Source organism: Cyclopterus lumpus, chromosome 1 (assembly GCF_009769545.1).
Source record: "Cyclopterus lumpus isolate fCycLum1 chromosome 1, fCycLum1.pri, whole genome shotgun sequence".
Lineage (NCBI taxonomy): Eukaryota > Metazoa > Chordata > Actinopteri > Perciformes > Cyclopteridae > Cyclopterus > Cyclopterus lumpus.
Genome location: NC_046966.1, coordinates 23,292,504 through 23,312,503, shown reverse-complemented (window position 1 = coordinate 23,312,503; position 20,000 = coordinate 23,292,504). Strand labels below are relative to the sequence as shown.

At 42.1% G+C, this 20,000-nt stretch overlaps 6 protein-coding genes across 8 annotated transcripts in view; 2 read left to right on the top strand and 4 right to left on the bottom strand.

Annotated features, from left to right (window-relative positions):
- Nucleotides 1–2,410, bottom strand: part of ppp3r1b (protein phosphatase 3 (formerly 2B), regulatory s1ubunit B, alpha isoform, b) — a 22,262-nt gene extending 19,852 nt beyond the window's left edge. Inside the window, exon 1 of the mRNA XM_034536659.1 lies at nucleotides 2,133–2,410. Within this exon, the coding sequence (XP_034392550.1) occupies nucleotides 2,133–2,135 (3 nt within the window). The 5' untranslated portion in view covers nucleotides 2,136–2,410. The remainder of the gene's footprint in view (nucleotides 1–2,132) is intronic.
- Nucleotides 1–20,000, bottom strand: part of LOC117732764 (E3 ubiquitin-protein ligase TRIM21-like) — a 299,335-nt gene that overhangs the window by 24,436 nt on the left and 254,899 nt on the right. The window lies entirely within an intron of this gene.
- The window catches only part of LOC117732666 (E3 ubiquitin-protein ligase TRIM21-like), a 703,346-nt gene that overhangs the window by 598,846 nt on the left and 84,500 nt on the right, over nucleotides 1–20,000 (top strand). The gene's annotated exons all lie outside the window — the stretch shown is intronic.
- Nucleotides 3,776–8,048, bottom strand: cnrip1a (cannabinoid receptor interacting protein 1a). The gene is made up of 3 exons (XM_034536664.1): nucleotides 7,736–8,048; nucleotides 6,307–6,451; nucleotides 3,776–6,199 (listed from the first exon to the last, which is right to left on the bottom strand). The coding sequence occupies exons 1-3, from the start codon at nucleotides 7,912–7,914 to the stop codon at nucleotides 6,035–6,037; spliced, it is 489 nt and encodes a 162-aa protein (XP_034392555.1). The 5' UTR covers nucleotides 7,915–8,048; the 3' UTR covers nucleotides 3,776–6,034.
- On the bottom strand, nucleotides 8,660–11,933 carry LOC117733218 (F-box only protein 48). Its single transcript, XM_034536676.1, has 3 exons — nucleotides 11,764–11,933; nucleotides 9,897–10,252; nucleotides 8,660–9,361 (listed from the first exon to the last, which is right to left on the bottom strand). Exons 2-3 carry the CDS (start codon nucleotides 10,215–10,217, stop codon nucleotides 9,200–9,202), a joined length of 483 nt encoding a protein of 160 aa, XP_034392567.1. The 5' UTR covers nucleotides 10,218–10,252; nucleotides 11,764–11,933; the 3' UTR covers nucleotides 8,660–9,199.
- aplf (aprataxin and PNKP like factor) overlaps nucleotides 12,243–20,000 on the top strand; it is a 12,008-nt gene continuing 4,250 nt past the window's right edge. The window contains exons 1-12 of one of the 2 annotated variants that reach the window (XM_034536004.1): nucleotides 12,243–12,377; nucleotides 12,629–12,783; nucleotides 14,302–14,373; nucleotides 15,174–15,337; nucleotides 15,610–15,761; nucleotides 15,804–15,853; nucleotides 16,358–16,499; nucleotides 17,192–17,361; nucleotides 17,444–17,682; nucleotides 18,026–18,151; nucleotides 18,474–18,520; nucleotides 19,931–20,000. The exon at nucleotides 19,931–20,000 is cut by the window's right edge and continues 96 nt beyond it. In XM_034536004.1, coding sequence (XP_034391895.1) covers nucleotides 12,682–12,783; nucleotides 14,302–14,373; nucleotides 15,174–15,337; nucleotides 15,610–15,761; nucleotides 15,804–15,853; nucleotides 16,358–16,499; nucleotides 17,192–17,361; nucleotides 17,444–17,682; nucleotides 18,026–18,151; nucleotides 18,474–18,520; nucleotides 19,931–20,000 — 1,334 coding nt within the window. In that variant the 5' untranslated portion in view covers nucleotides 12,243–12,377; nucleotides 12,629–12,681. Of the gene's footprint in view, nucleotides 12,378–12,628; nucleotides 12,784–14,301; nucleotides 14,374–15,173; nucleotides 15,338–15,609; nucleotides 15,854–16,357; nucleotides 16,500–17,191; nucleotides 17,362–17,443; nucleotides 17,683–18,025; nucleotides 18,152–18,473; nucleotides 18,521–19,930 lie in introns of both variants that reach the window. The other variant, XM_034535996.1, reaches the window with a different exon arrangement.

The window sequence follows — 20,000 nt, the reverse complement described above, 5'->3', positions numbered from 1 at the left end:
CAGTATCTTATGATCATATATTGCCCGACAAAATACTCAAAATCCAGTTATATAGTAGGATAATAGTAGGATTATCCTGGTAAAGAAAAAGTGAAAGTAAACTAATTACAATTCTTCATTGCATAAAAAGACGGTGTATATGTCATCGTTTCTAAATCTTGTATGAAAAGCAGCAGTTTATTGGACTGGAGGGCCCGAGCGGAGAGAGAGAGAAAAAAGAAAGAAAGATGCGTTTTCAAAATTCAGCTGTCTCAGTGTGGGCGTATTCTTACTCGTGGCAGAACTAGGGTAATCATTTCCACACAATTTAGGATCCATCGATCCGTTTTTAACTCGCATTAAGACTTGAACTCTAAAGGGAAACACTCACACGAATGTTACAACACATACCTGCCGACCTATTTACTGTCGTTGGCGCAACAAGAACTCTCCAAAAAAAATTAAATAAAATCGCCTGAATTGGAACATCCCAGATACCTCAACCAGTCCGTCCGTCTGTGTGATGTAACGGGGCCGGTGTGGGTACGATAATAACCGTTACCTGCCTCCACGAAATGAGGAAATGTTAAAAAAAAAATAATTTCCATGCGGGCAATTTGTGGCTCCGAATTTAATGTCCGGAGAGTTTAGACCTTAAAACCGTCACCAAGACAAATACCACGTAAATAGTGACGTCCACGGTTTTCCGGGGACTTTTGTTACATCTCCTTTCTCTCTCCACATACTCTCTCTTTTTAATATTAATATATATATATATATATATATATATATATATATATATATATATATATATATATATATATATATTTCTGAATGTTATTTCCTCACCAGCTAATAAAATAACATGCTCTTTAGTTCATTTTGGGCTGTTATTTGCCTTATTATAACTATCAGCTGTTGCTCCAGTCACCTGTATTCTACACAGCCCACAAATCCTAAATGTACCTGATGGGCCTTTCATAGTTTCCCATTTATTTTTTCCGATCAAACATCTTTCTACCATTAAATTAAAGCATTTTAATTAACAACTAGATGGTCTTAATGTCAGACAGCTATTACCCCCCCCAAAACAACTTAGAATGAGTTAATCAACCACAACAGAGAACGCCTGACGGTGCACCGACTAATCTGCCATTTCTCACATAAGACGATCCCTAACCCTAATACTTCCGGTCAACATCTTTTCAAAATAAAAGCAAGAAAAGCGAACTGCCGATGAAGCTGGCACACACCTTGCGTGCGTGTAGCTGCAACATTAAAGCGATGAATACATTCACGCATGCATAATATATTCCAATAATATACACATCAATCTGGAAATGTGTCATGTGCGCAGGTTTTGAAGCTAATGCTGTTGTACTTTTACTTGTGAGAGTGTATTTATTCAGTGTTGTGTACCTTATTTTGCGAGTACTTCCTCCAACACTGTACATCATTGCAAATTACATAACCTTTGAATGATGCACGGGCAAATTAAGATCACGTAGCACACGTAGGAAAATAAATAATAATAATAATAATAATCATGTACATTATCGATAATTGCAGTCCTAGATATGCATTCAGGCGATAAGTAATGTTATGTTTTTTTGTTTACCATATTCTTTAAATTATTATATGCATCTTTATTGCACTGTTTATTGTTTTATTCAATGTCTGTGTTTATTATTATTAGTGTATGTGCAGCGTAGTTTTTCTTCCCTCATTTATTTTGGTTTTTTATTTGTTAAAATTACGACACTTCCGTCGTCGCCGCGCTGCGCACTTCTGTTGCGCACTTGACGCGCCTCCAGCTAGCTAGGCAGCTAAACCTTCCTAGTATTTCCTCCCACAGCTAACGAGCCTTTAGACACACATCGACGGTACTTTAAGCCCCGGGTGTGTGACAGTACGTCCGTTGACAGACGCATAAATAACACAACAATTAAACGACGTTGTCACAAACAAAAACTAAAAAACCGCTACGCTCCTTTTATTACTATTTATATTTAAATGACAGCATTAGCTAACGATAGCTTAGCTAGCTTTGGGTGCTAGTCCTGAAGCTAACAGTCGAAGGAGGAGAAGCTGTTTTTTTTGCACAACGAGACGTTTATAATTTAAAATAAATAAAGACATAACATTTATCTTACCATGTTTGCTGCAGAGGGGGGGTCTGAAGCTGCTCGGAGGGTGATTTAAAGCTCCGTTGGCGGATCGTCGCGCGCAGATAAAGACGACGTTTCGACGAGGTTTCTGACTTTTAACGGTACGATACCGACCACCGGCTGTCTGACTTTACGGTTTCTGACAGCGGGGGAGAGATTCACTGCAGCGCCAGCAGATAGAGCCGCAGAGGGGGGAGAGAGAGGGAGAGAGAGAGAGAGAAAGAGGGGGAGAGTGAAGAGGGAGCGAGGAGGAGGAGTAGGTGCAAACCAAAGCTCGTCTATGAAGAGGAGGTATAACTCTATTTCATAAAAGCGGACAAAATAGCCCCCTCTGTGTCGCCTCCGTGGACCGAAGTGAAATGCAACATTAACATTAATGTCGCAGTAATAATAATCCAGACACGTCACACATATAATAGTACAACTTGTTGTTTAAAAAAAAAAATCCTGATCTGATTAATGTGCATGCTAATAACAAGTCTGAGCTGATGTTTACAATACAATATCATATTTTTCTTACATACATTTTCCCAGAATGCAGCTTGGTGGCATAAGCTTTTTTGGGGGGGGAGAGGGATCCATAACATTTATTTATTTGCTCAGGGCAAAATTAAGTTGTTGGGCTGTTGTTGTTGTTGTTGTTTTTTCAAAGAGTGATTCATCATCTTAAACACACGCAATCTTTGAGGGAGGAAAAAAAAAATGGTATATAGCCATAAACTGTATTTTCTCTCTCACCGTTGCTGAGGAGAAAACATCCGAGATCTCGAATAAAACAAACACCAATCATCATGTTTTCACTGCAACACAATCGTGTGTTCTTCTTTAATAGGTGCTAAGCTAACCTCTATTTCAACAAGCATAACAGAGTGCACTTACCCTCAATGTAAGTGGTATAGGCCTCCAACCCAGCAACAGTGTGCATAATCTGCCTCTTATAATACAAGTACACCATAGTTTCTGTGCTTAATGGTTTACATGTTACATGTTTATATGTCAGGCTATTTTTGTGTGTGCAACGGACAGATATAGAAGAGTGATAGATCCTTCTTACATGTAATGTTTTAAAGCTATACAGTCACAAAACTGCAGAGGCTACCGTACTTAAGTACACATTTTGGGGTACTTGTCTCTTACTTGAATATTTTTCCTTTCATGCCACTTCTACTGCTCTACATTTCAGAGAGGACCACTGTCAAAGACTTTACTTATTATGTTTTCAAACCACAAAAATATGAAGAGCTTTTGAAAAATGTCTTAATATAAATGAAGTTACCCAACAATAAATAATTACAGCCACAACTATTATTTGATTAATTAATTAGTTGACAGACAGACAATTATTTGGCAACTTTTTCAATGGTTTAAGTCATTTTTCATTTAAATTAATTTGTATTTTTACATTAATTCACGAGTGATAATAATCAAATGATAGATTATTTAATAGTATGACAGTCACAGGAGACATTTTATTGCTTTTAACACTTAACAAGTACATTTTCCTGATTATACTTGCATGCTTTTATTGAAGAAACATTTTCAACGCAGGGCTTTTATGTGTAACACATTAGTACCTTTACTTCAGGATCTGTATACTTCCTCCACCACTTATAATAACTGCAATAATATTGGTTCAGTATATTGTTTTATTGACAAATACACTTTGCACATAACAAAACAGCGAGCTTTATGCGTTGAGAGATCTCGACAAAACAAACAAACAGATCATATTTGGCAAAAATAAATACAACCATGCACTTCAGGAGAAAACAGAGCAAAATAAATAAATAATAATTGTGGCGGCACAAATTAAAACACAAAGTGAGGCACTTGCACCTCCAAATAAAAGACCCGTTTCAGCAGAAGGACGACAACAAATGATTTAAAAAAAGACCAAAACCAACCGTGGATGTTTCTGCTCGGCGTTGGACTGGATGACATGTTCCTTCATCCCAATGAACACACACTCTACTTTATTTTAACTCAATCACAAACACACACACCGTCCTGCTGCCACAAACACTCAAGAGCACCACATGTGGATTAATCCGCCGCTGAAAATAGTCCCCAACAAATGCAACATATTCTCCTATTTGTTTGATTAAAAAACAGTTTTAGGGCATTATATAACCCTTTTTTTTCACACACACACACAACTATATACTTGTGTTTTTAAAGATTTACAACTTCATGGGAACCAATGGGCTCGCAGCCACAGACAGGAAGTCAGAGAGTCGTGAGACAGACCCTGTTGGTTTTGGTATTTTTCGTAGGATTTGTTGAATCTGATTGGTTGTTAGATCTCATAGAAGTTTGGTTCATTCCAACAGAAATGGTTTTTTTTGTTTGCTTTTTGTTGTTTTTTAAATGGCAGCTCTCGAACTTTCATTTCTGGTGGATTGATATCAGAATCAGAACGTTTGCACATTTTTGCCTCGTTTAAATATTTTCTGCTGGGAAACCGTGTTTATGTGTATCGGGTGGATTCCTCCAACAACACAATACACAAACCTATCACGATATACACACTTTCACACGTCGTCTCCTCTCTCTCACAGACACATCCACACAGTTTTATAAATAAGATGAAATTCTCCCTCCACCCATAGGTGTCCTCCATCCTGGTCTTCAGCTGACACCCTGCTAAGCTGGTGCGCTCGGCTCCTCACAACTTGTGCTGCGATACATTTAACTATATCCGGGGGTAACATTTTGTTAAAGGAACCGGCAGAACATTTTTTGTGGTAAAACACTCGTTTAATCTCTCCTCCCAGAGTAAGATGAGAAGATCCATGTATAATTTGGGTGCGCGTCCGTAAAAGATAAGCCCTGTGTTTAGCCTAGCTTAGCACGAGGCACTGCTAGCGTAGCTCCATCAGAAGTAAAACGACAACATGCTGCATCATGTTTATTGAACCGGAGCAGAAACAGGAGACATTGCTGGTAGCGGTGACCAATCACAGCAAAAGTCCCGACGTCATCGTGAAGCGCCGTCCGTACTGTCAACAAGATGCTAACTAGCGTGTTAGCAAGCAAAATCTGACAGATTTGCATTAGTTGTAAAGCTTTTTTTTTCTATCTCTCTCTCTTTTGATTGGCCCTAACGAAAAGGGAGAAAGTCAAAATGTCTAAATGTACGTCACGTGGCTTTAAATGTAGATTTCCCCCGCGTATGAATATGCTGATTTAGGCTGCATCCAATGGGACCAATGCTGCATTAGATCTGAACTGGGAAGTAAAACAATTGGACGCGTTACGAGGTTAAATGAATCCTCTGGAGATGAAATGTGTATAAATCTTCTCGTGCGACTGAGAGGAAGATGACCCCGCAAACAGTATCTCCAAAAAAGAAAATGTCCGATTGTTCCTTTAGTCCTCCTGCTTTACGCAACTTTCCTGAAAGGAAGTCAAACCCACGCGGTGAGGGACGGGAGCTTTGTTGTTGTTTTAAACGGATACACGAGCGCTTCTTTTTTTTAAGAGGAAAATGCACTTTTTTAAGCCTTTAGATCTTTTCCTACGTTCTGTGCCTTCATCTCCCCTTTTTTTTTTAAATATAAAAACATCTTGAATTCGGCCTCGCTGGCAAACATGAGCAATACGCAACACGTCGTTGTTCACGGCTTCTGAATATTATCTAAACTATTGGCGAGCGCTGGCGCGTGAAGCACCAATTGCTGAAAGCAGCAAAGAAAACAAAAACAACCTTTACAAAGACCAGTGTCCCTCTGCTCCAACAACACAAACACTTGACCCTTTTCTTACTTGATGCACACCTTTAAGATGTTTTTTTTTTTTGGGGGGGGGGGGGGGGGGTGCTGATGTTTCAAAGTCCTGGTGCAACTGATGTCCTCTGCTTGGGTGGACCGGTGGAGGGGCGAGCCGGCTCAGTTGAACGCCTCCTTGTTGATCCACATGAGGGTCCGCGTCTCGTTGGGCTTGCACTCGTACTCGATGCTGCTGAATTTGTTGCCGAACTGGCAGTGCTCACGCTTGTAGTAGTTGTAGTATTTCGCCTGCCAGAGCGTCTCGAACGTGCCCGCTTTGCTGAACTGGACGTGGGGGGAGAGACACAAAAGCACTTTAATTTGATGCATCAAAGAAGAAGAAGAGTAACATTCACGCACAGCCGTCTGACATGCGGCTCAGGTGGTCTCACCTCCATGCCGACTTGGACGGGTTGCCGGTCTCCGCTCTTGGTGTGCGGGACGCCCTCGGTGTCGTACAGCGCGTGGTAGACCACCGACTCCTCGTCCCTGGACTGCTGCTCCAGCGGGAAGACGATGCCTCCGATGTTCATGTTGCTGTGGGGAAACACGACAAGCAGACGGAGGCCGCATTGAGGGCGTTTGAAGGCGCAGTGTGTGTGTGTGTGTGTGTGTGTGTGTGTGTGTGTTGGATCTGAGGCGAGGTTGCAGATTGAAACCGTAGCCGGGATACCAAGAAGGGGACGTTGTCCATCTTGGATTACGGCTGTCGCCATGTTGGTTTGTTTTTTCCCAATCAATGAACAGAAGTTAGCATATTTGGAATGCGGAGGAGTGACATCATACACGGCTCTGTTAGAGACCTGTCAATTACAGTAAGCCCCGCCTTAAAGCATACCCTGCTTTATGGTCTGTTTGACTCTAAATGGACCAGAATTTACTAAATGAACATCACGCTGTATTGAAGAAGAAACTATACCAAAAACTCATGTTTACTGAGGGAATAAATCAAATGAACCCTTTCCGGCAGAAAGACCAACTTCTCCAATGTGCCAAGTCAGCGTTGATTTTAAATTGTGACGCAGTTATTCAAACCCAAACTACGATCTTTTCATAAACTAAGTAAATCTCTTTAGTTTCCTGCGAAGACCAACATTTATTTTGAAAAGGCGTGTAGAGAGCAGAAATTGGCAACTTTTCCGTAAGATATCATATTATATTCCATTTCTGCCAATAGATCCCCCTAAATGCTGTACTGTCCCTTTAAGTGATAGCTCTTTATATACTGTAAGAAAAACACTAATGCTAGCATAATTGACTTGGCTGTTTTGAGTTATGGAAAAAATGTCAATATATACGACCACTAAATAATCTATAAATCCTGTTTTGCCCTCATTAATTCTACATGATGTATCTCGTGTTATTTTACTCATTAACTATTATTAACACCTTTCCTCTCTGCGTGTGATCGCGTGCGCAACGTGCACGAGCGCTGTTTGCGTCGGTTTTGTACAACGGCGGAGAGACGACGCTTCCGGTCGCCACGAGCGATGAACCGCACGACAAAACACACACGCACGCACGCACGCGCACACAACGTCACGCACACGATCCGCGTGATGATTTATTCAGGCGGATATCGGATGCATGCGGGAGGAAGGCCGACGGAGACATGCGCGGCGTTATTTCTGTATTAATAATCGGTATAAATTGTATTTATTGAAACGCTTCTTACCCCAAAGGACGCGTGACTTGTATTAATTATTATTTTTAATTAGATAAGAGATTGCCCCGCGTGGCCTCCTGCTGCATGACGAAGGGAATCATAATAATAATAATTATTATTATTATAATATTGGTTTAAATGATATTTCCTCTTACATGGCCTCGACGTTTCCGGGCTTCAACACCACCTCGATCTTGTATTTGGAGCCCGTGAGCAGTTTGATGGTCCTGGTCTGGCCGAACCGGGTCCCGTCCACCTTGAAGAACACGGGTCCCTCGTTGGGCTGGATCCGCAGGGAGATGGAGATGTTGACGATCGGAGGGACGTCGTCCATGATCCCGGCTTTGTGTGTCTGTGATGCGGGGTCAATTCGAGGGGTCCCGTGAGGAGGGAGAAGGCAGCGGATGATGCGGGATGCTGAGGGAGGGACCAGAGTCAAGCTCCGCAGTGCGGGGCTTCCGGTTGCGTCTTTCAAAATAAAGGTATGGGGGGCGGGGGGGGGCAATGTCATTATGAGTGGTCTGTGTTTATTTTAAATTCCCAATTTTAGTCCGAATATAAAAGACATTGATTACACGTAATAATAATAACAGTTTGTTTTTGCATTGCTTTAAAAAAAAAAAAGTCACAGTTCTGTCACTGAACATATCGATTCATCTTGTTCCAGTATTTAAAATGTCAAATGCGGTGGCAATGATGACTCCCCACATTTATTTCACAACAGTTTTTGCAAAATGTTATTTTGAAATCATGATAACACTTTTTTTTAATCATCATCTCATTTCTTTCTCCTCGTCTCTTGTTCTTTAGTTTCCTTCTATCATTTGTTTCTTTATCAATCTGAAAAAATATGAGAAGAAAAAAACAACACTATTGCTAAAAAAGGACATTTTGCCCTGACAACAAAACGTAACTCTCCTTCTTCTTGTGCTTTATTCTGCCGGTGTGTTCAACAATGTATTCTTTAGAGAGGATTTTACAGCTGAAACTTGATGTAAAGACAAACATCTGCATTATATTATATATGTTGTAACAGACGCAATAAAGTTACAATGTTATTAAACCAAATACTAAGCAGGTGCAGTGTTTTATCATTTTATTTTTGTCGAGCAGCTATAGCTTTGTTGTGGTTTGTCCTCCGGTGTAAAGACACATCCGTCGACATGATAAAGAAAAATGAAATGCACCTCCACTGAAAACAGCATAAAAAAAGCTGGTGAGAGTTGAATGAACTTTTCAAACAACAAAAACTGCATCACACGCTTCACAAAGATGTGATTTTCAGCCATTTTTACATAAAAAATATGAAATTACTTAAATTAATTCACTCAAAATGTCAATTTTGTGCCCTCCATGATCTTTTTTTTTTTTTTTTTTCTTAAAAAAAACTATGTACAATTGTTTGTGTGTATTTGCAAACTTCAAATATCCATCCATCCATCCATTTTTCAATACAGCTTATCATCATTAGGGTCGCCGGGGGCGCTGAGCCTATCCCAGCTGACATAGGGCGAAGGCAGGGGACACAACTTCAAATATATTAGAGTCAAAAATTCTTTTAAAAATCAGGCACTCAAAGTGCCTGAGGTGCTTCGAATAAAATCCTCGGACGCCGTCGCTCATCGGTCCAGCTCGGCCTGCAGGATCTCCCCCCAGGTCTCAGCGTCCAGCGGCGCCATCTTCCTGCCGATCAGCTCCCCCGCTGACCTCACGTGGCTGTAGCGACCTCTCAGCCAGTCCCTCTTCACACAGCTGCGGGTGTAGTTCTTCACCAGCGTGACCTGCAGGGAGGAGACGGGCCGGTCCAAGAACGGGGGTGGTAACTTCCAGTGGGCTGATAACAATCCCAATGGGGGGAACCCAGTTTCATATTTCCTTCATAAATAACGGGAGTTTCTCCATCTAAGCCTCCGGCCTCGTCTGACATTTTCCACGTGACCTTTTGACCTCTAGAGTATTTTCTAGGCCCGAGCTGCATGGGGCTCTCCACTAAAAGTTATCCTGATTACTTTTGGTGTCATTTTTTTGGTGAAGGTCACGCAAACAATCAGAACTCACACCTGATCGGGAACTGGTGTTTAAATTGTCACTAAGGTCAATTTAAGGAAATACTGAAGAAGACGATGAACCCCAAATTGCTCCCGACGTGTGTGTGTGTGTGTGTGTGTGTGTGTGTGTGTGTGTGTGTAATGCGTCGGAACACTTGGCCATTACTTTGAGATTAATCTTCGAACATGTAATGCGCTAAATGCTCAGGTGTCTTGGGGTCACTTTCAATCGTTGGTTCAGTCTGAGTTTCCTAAAAGTCGCGCCCACCTTCCAGGTCAGGCCGTCTCTCCTGTCGCCGTCGACCTCCCTCTGACAGACGGCTGCGACCGGCAGACACGGCCTCCTCCACACCTGGTCGCTCCCCTCGATGATGCGGTGCCACAGCCTGCAGACCCGCGAGGCGCTGCACAGGCTCCCGGCGTCCAGCTCGCCGAAGATCTTCACGCTCATTTCCGTCGGCAGCGTCTCGGCAAAGTTTTTTCCGGGGGCGTCGGCGTCGGCGTCGGCGTCGGCGTCGGGCATCAGGGAGGCCCTTCTTTTCGAGACGACAAACACGGGCGAGGTCCTCGTCGTGGGGTCATGCTGCATGGCGGAGGTCGGGAGTCCCGACAGTTGGAGACGGCCTGCGGAAACAGAGGGATTCAACGTCCCGGAGCTTCATGCAGGTGTTCAGGATTTACTTTGAAGATGTAACAAAAGGGGGGACAATTTATTTTGTATTTTGTTGAGCAGCTCACACTGTCATATATATTTTCTCCTCAGTTGCAAAGATGAACTCACAGATATATTCTGTCCTTTTGCTCGAGTACACAAAAGCCTGTTAGTTAATAATAAACAGACATTGTATAGTAATATAGACCATGAACAGGCACATGAGGCAGTTATTCATCACCCGTTGTTAAACTGCAATGCTAAATATTTTCAGAAATCAATATTTAATGACTCGACACCCTATAAATATTAGAATATCTGAATGACGCAAGATACAATAAAATGAGAACGGACCTATTTGATATATACGCGTGCCTTTTTGATTAAAACCCTAAATGTCTGGGCCCCTGATTTATTACGTGATTTAGTGTCCTTTGATTTAGAGAAAGTCATAAAAGATTCACGGTTCCAGATATTTTATTGTCATGTGAACAGTTAACAGACTCCGTACAGTGAAATGCTCGTTCCTCCTGCACACAGTATCACAATAACTTAAAAATGTAAGGCGGAAAATAATTTAAATTAAGAATACAAAAAGAGGTGAATGCTAATCGTATAAGAACACACACATATACATATATATATATATATATATATATATATATATATATATATATTATGTATTTATAAAAAGAGTTAAAGCCAGTAGCAGAAATGTGCTTGAAACAGACACATGAACTCTGTGTGTGTGTGTGTGTGTGTGTGTGTGTGTGTGTGTGTGTGTGTGTGTGTATGCATAAAAAGGATCATAAAAATAAACAGGTTATTATGCATGCAGTTATTTATATCCCGAACATGTGTGCAACGTCTGCAGGATATAAGAACTCACACCCTCACACACACACACATACACACGCTCACGCGCGCACACACACGCACACACACAAAGAAATCTCTGCCTATACAGAAACAACTCGAGTTTAAACATGTCCGCTCCGAAACAACAGCACAGTCGGTCTAAATTAAGATGATTTGTTAACCAAAGCTCCGGCTTCCTGCATCAAAGGGTGGATCTCACCGGAAGCTCCTGCTGCAGCTCGCCTCCGCCCCGGTGTTACGGTTTAAGAAGCGACCGTGTTAACATGGCGACTTTGAACCAACGCGTCCGTTGTTGTTGTCATAGTTACAGACAGCTGTTGAAAATAGGAAGGGAACACGTAGCTAGCTGCACTCGCGAATGCCCCATTGTTTAAGTCGTATAGTATATATTATTATGTATACGCGAGGGGTCGCAATTAACACGGTCGCATGTTAAACCGTAACACCGGCTAGAAAGCTAATAGCGACTGATAAACATCCGGTTTTCGGGTTAAATACCGTGTTTGTTTTTTTTCTCCCGAGACAACGCGAATTCAAAATGTCTTCCGTCACATGTACACACAGAAACGACGAGGTTGTTTTGTTTCAATGAGCGGTTTCTTACCGGGCGGTGGACCGTCGCTCCGCGTCTCTCTGACAGCTGACAGTTTAAATGTCTAGACGGGTTGTTTACACGCAAAGACCTACGTCACCGGGCAGTTTCTGACAATGTGCGCATGCGTGTGAAAAGGGTCACCGTCCGATGAATCGCACACACTTTTGTGGCCACACACACACACACACACAGACACACACACGCGCACACACTCTCACTCTCGCCAAACTCCGTGAGGAAATGTTACGATTAAAAAAAAAAAGTTCTTGTTTTTTGACGAATTATTAATGGTTGTAAAAATAAATCTCTATATGGTTATGAACGGGTGAACATTCACGTTATATATGTAGGCCGAATTAAAGAGTGATATCTAATCGTTCATAAACCGTCTTGAGATTAATTTGATAAGCTTACGTTATTCGCAAATAAACCAGAACATGTTTAAATCGACAAAAATCCGGATGTAATCTGGTGTCCAGGAAAGGACGTCTACTGCGCATGCTCCCCAGCATCCCGGAAGTTTTGAATCACACCAACGGCTGTAGCTGAAAGTTGTGAAACGCTTTTTGTGCTTGTTTTTCAACCCGGAGAGGCAAACAATACCACGTGTACCTCCACTACAGGTAGGAACAAGTACATATATATTATAAAATATATATATATATATATATATATATATATATATATATATATATATAAATATTACCACATGGCCCCGTGTGACCTGAGCTCACTACGTTTGCTCAGTTTGATAAGAGGCGCTCTTTAAATCCTTAAAACTCTCCTCACAGCTTTCAGACTCCATTGAAGTTCACACGGCGAACACGTTGTAATGTTTTGTGTGTGTGTGTGTGTGTGGTTTTTCTACGAGTAGCTCCGGGGGGGACCCGGGGTGAAGCTCCCTCTCCAGTCCCGACAGATGAGCACATGTCCGGCTTCGACCTCGCCCGAGTGGACGGTGACGGCGGCGGGGCTCCGATCCACCTGCCGCCGGGGGAGACGGTGCTGGGCAGGGGGCCCTTACTGGGAGTGAGTCCCCCCCTTATTGCTTTAGTTTATTGGATACTAGCAATAATCTATAATATTATTATATATATATATGCACTTTAATAGACATTGCAGTGCAAATGCAGTGGTGGGATGTAATCTTTCACTTGTGTACAGTACTGGAGTACAAAATAAGTTTTGTTATATATTAAACTAGCTAACTGTTTATAGTCAACGTGAACATATTAGTTGATTAATCAGTTAGTCAATTTACAGAAAATTTGTTTATTTTGATGGTTTTTAGTCATTCTATCATGTAAACAATGTCTTGATTCCAGCTTCACAAATGGGAAGATGTGTTGCTTTTCCTTTTTAATAATGTGAAAATATTTGTGATTTGTGTTTGTTGGTAAAATCCTGCTGTTACATTAATACGTGAGTGATAATAATCTAATGATATATAATATAATAACAGTGTATATATATATATATATATAACAGATATATAATAGTAAAACAGTCATGGGGGACATGGGGGAGTCTCTTTTATTTGGTATACGTGTAATATACATAGCAGGATTTGATCATGAGTTGATCCAAATAAAGAAATTAATACTTTTGGTACAGTTTACAACTAATTACGTCACCGAAAACTAATTGACGAGCAGTGAATCTGTGTTTCTGTGGCCATTTCAGCTGATATTTATTAAATTGCATTAGTATGATGTTGCTACTTTAAATCAATGCCAATGTTTAACTTTTTTTTTTACAAATTCTTTCTTAAAAAGCTTTATTTTTCCTTAAAATTCCTTTTAATTGTTTAAGCTTGAGCCATCAACAAGATCACATCTAGACTAACAGTGACGGAAAATCAAACATACAACAATTAATGCTTTGTCGTGTTCTATAAGACAAAGTTAAAATACTTTGACACAAACTGCTGACAATTTAGAAACATCCAATAATATAATAATATTTGGGCTTTCACATCGTTCGGAAATTGTCACAGTCACAAATTATATTATTTATTAGATTAAAAATTGGATTTTTCAGCAGAGCTGCAGGCCTTCCACTGGACCACTGGGGGGCGCTGTTTTACTGGTAACGTGTCTGTATTTCTGATGTAATCAGAGTCTCTGAAGCTTCTCTGCTTCTAAAACGTGTTCCTGATTTCACGTCTTCTGGTGCCACATGCAAAGTGTTGTAAAATAGTATTATGAAAATGAAACTGGAAACAATCTAATAAAATAATTATATTTAAAGGGAAAAAAATCCAGGTGAAAATCTGGTTATAAATACGCGATTTATATATATATTTAATGTTTAAGGAATTCTGTGTAAAAAAGAAAAAAGAAGCAGCTTTTGTTCATTATCTCTTAATTCCTCACCACATTATTTGAGATTCGTCCACTGGGGACCATGAATACCAAGAACATAAATGCTTCATCCTGTGGTGGAACACATTGTTGGTCCACTGGAATCTTTCTCTTGATGGTGTTTTTTTTCATCTCCTAAAAAAAAAAAAAACTTTTCACTGAAGCTCTTTTTTTCTTGTCTCAGGTCAGCGACAAGAGAGTGTCCCGACTCCACGGGCTGCTGGAGAACCTGGACGGACAGCTGCGTCTCAAACCGGTACGTCCTCTCGCCGCACACGGAAGATTTTACCCGTTAGCTCACCGGAGAGCTTTGGTTTTAAAGGCGTCTACATTCCACCAGACAGCTCCGGATGCCGTGTTTCTTGTAGTTGGATCAGTACTTCAGTTGTTACCACGAAGGACGACGTTGTTTTCTGCTAATTACCAAGAAGATTGGCTTCCTGGAGACTTTATTTGAGCAAATTTAGCAAAAAAAAGTGACATCTCATGCCGTTGCACATGAAAACCCCGATTAGGAAATACACAAACCCGCCTCTCGCCCAGTGCCAGCCTCAAATAAGGAAAGGCGATGGATGGACGATTAATGTCCGTCAATGATTGCTACAAAGGTCTCCGTTTAGTTGCTCTAATCATATACCACGGATTAATTAAATATTATTATAATTGTTTTAGTCCTGAAGGGAGAACTGTGAGTCTTTCCAGACGGAGGTCTGTTATCCACCTCGGTCACGACGACATCGACGGGAAATCGATGCGTCGGCACGTCTCTTGAAAATCGTCTCCTCTCGAACGAATAATGGAACGCTTCACTGTCACAGCAACTTCGAGCAAATTATTATTTATTTTTACATTTAATTTACAAAGATCGGCCCTCATAGTCTCACATGAGCGTCTTCAGAGAGTTCCTTTTTTTATAAAGGAAGTATACTCAACGTCATTTATTTTGGGATGCGAGTTGAACAAAGCTCCATTACATGTCTTTTAAAAAAATATATATTATTATTATTATGCTTATGTTATTATATAAACAAATATTTTTTTTTCTTTGACCTCCAGACCCACCTGAACCCGTGCTTCGTCCAGTCGACCCCGACCGACGACCCCCGACCTCTGCAGAGGGACGCCTGGCACCGCCTCCATCACGGAGCCCGGTTCTCTCTGCTGCCGGGGCAGTTCGTCTTCCAGGTGGCGGCTGTGGGCGGAGGAGACCGCACCCCCAGGTACTTCACACCACCCCCCGCCCCCCCCCCCCCCTTCCCCCGGTCCGGTTCAAGTGTTCTTCTGTGGACTGAATTAAAAGCCAAGACTAGGGAGGCGGTTGATTGAAGTCGTCTGTGGGGTTCGGCGATGATGGCCGTCTGTTTGAAGTTTACATCAAACAGACGGGAAGAGGACACTCGAAGGCTCACGTTGCATTGAACACGGCACGTGCAGCTTGTATCTGAGCCGAGACGTAATAAAACAAACATGTATTATTATTATTTTGCCACAGAAACAGTCAGACGTTGGAAGAAGAAGAGCTTCCCGATGTGGAGCCTCAGCCTCCCGTCGGACAGACGCCGACGCCACCAGCGGCTCCGTCGAACCGGCGGGACGCCGCCAACGAGGACGACGGGGACGACCTGGACGACCTGGACGCCGCCAACGGGAACGACGGGGATGACCTGGACGCCGCCAACGGGAACGACGGGAACGACGGGGACGACCTGGACGCCGCCAACGGGGGTTCCAACAAGGTTTGTTTTTTCGACCCAGCAACCAAATCTGCATCCGGTTTACGATGACGTCATCGTATATGACGTCATATACGATGACGTCATCGTATATGACGTCATCGATCCGATTTTATTTTTGAATCGCTGCTTATTTTGGTGTCTTTCCCTTTTTTAAAAAATATTTCTTGTTGCATTTGACGGAAGTTCTTTGACTTCTCAGGTATTTTACTCACCGGATTACCACACTTTTTTTTAATATCCATGAACAGTATCACTTTTTATTTTTGCTCCGGAGTTGGAGATGTTTGGATCACAGCGGTCGGAAACTATAATATAATACGAGTAACGTTAGTAATAGCCACTTTAAACCGAATCAACAGACACGTGAAAAGAAAAGTGTTGCGTCTCCACTTCGGTTTCAGGGCGTCGGTCCAGTTGAACTTTCATTAACGTCAATAATTCCAGATGTTCAGCGTCGCGGTTGTTTCCAAGACTTTTTTTAAATGTTATTTTTGTTGCATGAAGGGAGCGACTGCTCGTCCGAAAGCAGTTCAGGTCGACCAGCGGGACGACGCTCCGTCTGGAACCGGGAGAGTTCTACCTGCGTGGATGATGGCGGCGGTAGCACACGCCGCCTCCTCCTCCTCCTCCTCCTGCAGCCCAAAAGGTACCATCACGTTCCCCGTCCCGTGGATTTAATCCCACGTCCGTCTGACTTCACGCTTGGCGGGCGCGTTGCTCAGAACTCGAGGAAGTTCAGTGTCGAGGTTGAAAGTGGTTTGGATGAGCGGTTCAGGAGAAAAGCTGCGAGCAGCGACACCCGAGGCTCCCGAGAACAGGCGCTTCACTTTACTCATGCGGCGCTTTTCAAAATAAAAGCAGGAATTAAAACAAGTCAGTTAAATTAACTAACAAAGCAAACAAAACTATAGTGCAAAAATGTAGCCAAACAAATAGTGTAACGAGAGGTGATTTATTATAAAGTGTTATTGCACTACATTCATCTGACATCTTAAATTACTTTTTTCGGATTAATATTTTACGGTTAAGATCTTGTAGGAGGGTTTTTTTTTTTTGCCTTGTGTCCCCAACTTGTTTCACTAAATATATTTCTCTCCTCTAAACTGTTCAAACTATTTGGTATTTCCCCCCAAAAATGCCGAAATTACAGAAAAGACATTAAAAAAAAAAGATTTCACATCAGAATGATTCTTCTTCTTCCTTCTTCCTCTAATCATCTGACATCCCATGAGATTTATCCTCGAGCAGCTCCACCAGTAAAGATGTACTCGTGCATTATTGGTTCAGTATCCATTTAATAATGTCATACATAATAATACATAATACTCAATGTTTCAGTTCAGGCAGCTGGGAAGAGAAGCAAAGGCCCCAAACCAGCAGCTGCCAAACAGGCCACGCCCACCAATACCTCCTCACCTGAGGAGGCGGAGCTCTGCGGGGAGGAGATGCCGAGGAAGAGGAGGAGGAAAACGAGGGACGAGGAAGAGGAATCGGCGCAGTCTAAAACGGTTGAGTGCCGTCAGTGAGCCGGACCGTCAAATTATTTTCACATAAAGAACCGTCTTAATTTTTTATCTGTTTGATTCTCAGGATGTTCCTCCGGAGCGGCGCCGAGCGCGGCTTCAGAGCCAATCCAAGAGGGCCGAGGTGAGCGCCGAGCTCCACGTCTTCACCGCGAAGGAGGAGGAGAAGAAAGACGAGGAAGAGGAGGAGGAGGAGGAGGAGGACATAATCAGCGCCACACGGGCGAATTCAACCAGCCGATCTGAGGCCAAAGGAGCCGGAGCTCGGCTGAGAGCGCCGTGTCCGTACGGGAGGAGCTGCTACAGGTAGCCTGATTATGGGATGGGGGGGTGGGGAGTTGCTTTGATGTACCTCATCTTCCACCAAAGATGACATGAAGTGCACTTGATAAACATGAAAAGAAGAACAAAAAAAAAAAACTGGATGAGGTTCTAAAAGCTCCTCAAAGCAGCCGCCTTCAGCCTCAAGAGAAACATGTTTGAATGTCATCGGCAGGCTGGAATTGTTGTTTTTTTGTTATTTTAATTTTTTTGTGGTTTAAATGGACTTCCACTATTTGTTCCTGTTTTTGAAAAAGATATTTGTCATAACTAAATGCACATAAAGCAGCACCAGCGACACTTCCAGCGCGTCTGTTTGTTCTTCCAGGAAGAACCCGGCCCATTTCCAGGAGTGCAGTCACCCCGATGACCCCGACTACGAGGAGGAAGAGGAGGAGGAGGAGGAGGAGGACGACGATCGGCCCGAGTGCCCCTACGGCACCGACTGCTACAGGTCAGACATCCTGGATGTAAAGCGAGGGGTTGAGACACACACACACACACACACACACATTTAGTTGCACCTCTTCTCTTCCTGTCGTCGGCTTAAAAGTGCCTCAGTAAATATCCTCATATATATATATATATATATATATATATATAACCCAAGACCCAAATACTCACGATATATTGATATATTTATGTTTCATATTTTATATGTTTTTGAGCTGATGGCCTGCATCGCTGCGTCGGTCTGAACGAACATTAATCTTTTTAATTATTGTTATTTTATGACAGGAAATAAATAAAACTTGACTTCTTTGTTCCCCCGACAGGAAAAATCCTCTTCACAGGAAAGAATGCAAACACACCAAGAAACCAGGTGAGGCGTTTCCCTTCTTATTAATGTATCAGAAGACACTAAAATAAACGTTATTTAATGCTTTTAATCAAAGAAATGTTCAAACATTATATCATATATAGCTATAACGTGCGTTGAGTGGTCGGAAGTCCATTTACGAACGCAACCGTCAGCGTTTATGAAATGACAAAACCACGTTTATCGTCTGATTGTCAGACAGAGACGACTAAATATAAAAAGGGTTAGAGACCTGAAGAAGAAACACACACACACAACAAACACACACACACAACAAAAACACACACACAACAAAAACACAAACACACAAACACACACACACAACAAACACACACACACAAGAACACACACACAGAAACAAACAAAACAAACACACACACAACAAACACACACATACACAAACACACACACAAACACACACACACAGACAAACACACAGACAAACACACACACAACAAACACACACATACACACACACACGCACAAACACACACACAGACAAACACACACAACAAACACACACATGCACAAACACATACAGACAAACACACACACAGACAAACACACACATGCACAAACACACACACAGACAAACACACACAACAAACATACACACACACAGACAAACACACACACACAACAAACACACACATGCACAAACACACATGCACAAACGCATACAGGCAAACACACACACAACAAACACACACATACACACACACACAGACAAACACACACACACACAGACAAACACACACACAACAAACACACACACACAGACAAACACACAAACACACACACACACACACACAGACAAACACACACACACAGAGCTCCTCAGGGTCACACACACACAAACACACACACAACAAACACACACACACACAGACAAACACACAGACAAACACACACACACACACACAGACAAACACACACACACAGAGCTCCTCAGGGTCTATAAACCCAGTGGGGACGATGGAGCCCCCCCCCCCCTCCCCCTACAGAGGAAATAACTTACACACGCACACACACACACACACACACACACACACCCTTCTTTCTTTAATCAGAAACGTGATTTCCCCTCCAATTCTTTTTTTTATTCCTCCGTTGACATTCAGTTCAGTCGTCCTCTGATTTAAAGACGATTACTGATCGTTTATTTCATTAAGGGCCAAAAGCACCAACGCTGTTTGTTAGATTCATTATTATTATTAATATGTTTACGATAAAAACTATAAAGCACGTTCCATTCTTTTAATTAATGAACTGTAACAAACGTTTCGCCTGCATCGAAAACTTCAGACCAGATTCTATTTTAAAATGTCAAACTTCCTCTTTTGTTGTCAGCAAAGAAATCTGAAATCAGAGGAACGTGAAAAACTAAAAAACTTCTCCCTCTGTGACTCGCAGGTCGCGCCACGCGCAACGCCCCCAAGAAGACCGTCGGCGAAGACGACGAAGACGACGACAGCTTCATCGA

Bases quoted from the DNA above. Each gene is read 5' to 3' on its own strand.
- cnrip1a (XM_034536664.1), bottom strand. From the start codon at position 7,914: ATGGACGACGTCCCTCCGATCGTCAACATCTCCATCTCCCTGCGGATC. The intron at 6,452-7,735 runs GTAAGAGGAAAT...GTTTCCCCACAG, and splicing joins CCCGGAAACGTCGAGGCCAT to CAACATGAACATCGGAGGCA. The intron at 6,200-6,306 runs GTGAGACCACCT...CCCCACGTCCAG, and splicing joins CCGTCCAAGTCGGCATGGAG to TTCAGCAAAGCGGGCACGTT.
- LOC117733218 (XM_034536676.1), bottom strand. From the start codon at position 10,217: ATGCAGCATGACCCCACGACGAGGACCTCGCCCGTGTTTGTCGTCTCG. The intron at 9,362-9,896 runs GTGGGCGCGACT...TCCTCCCTGCAG, and splicing joins GAGACGGCCTGACCTGGAAG to GTCACGCTGGTGAAGAACTA.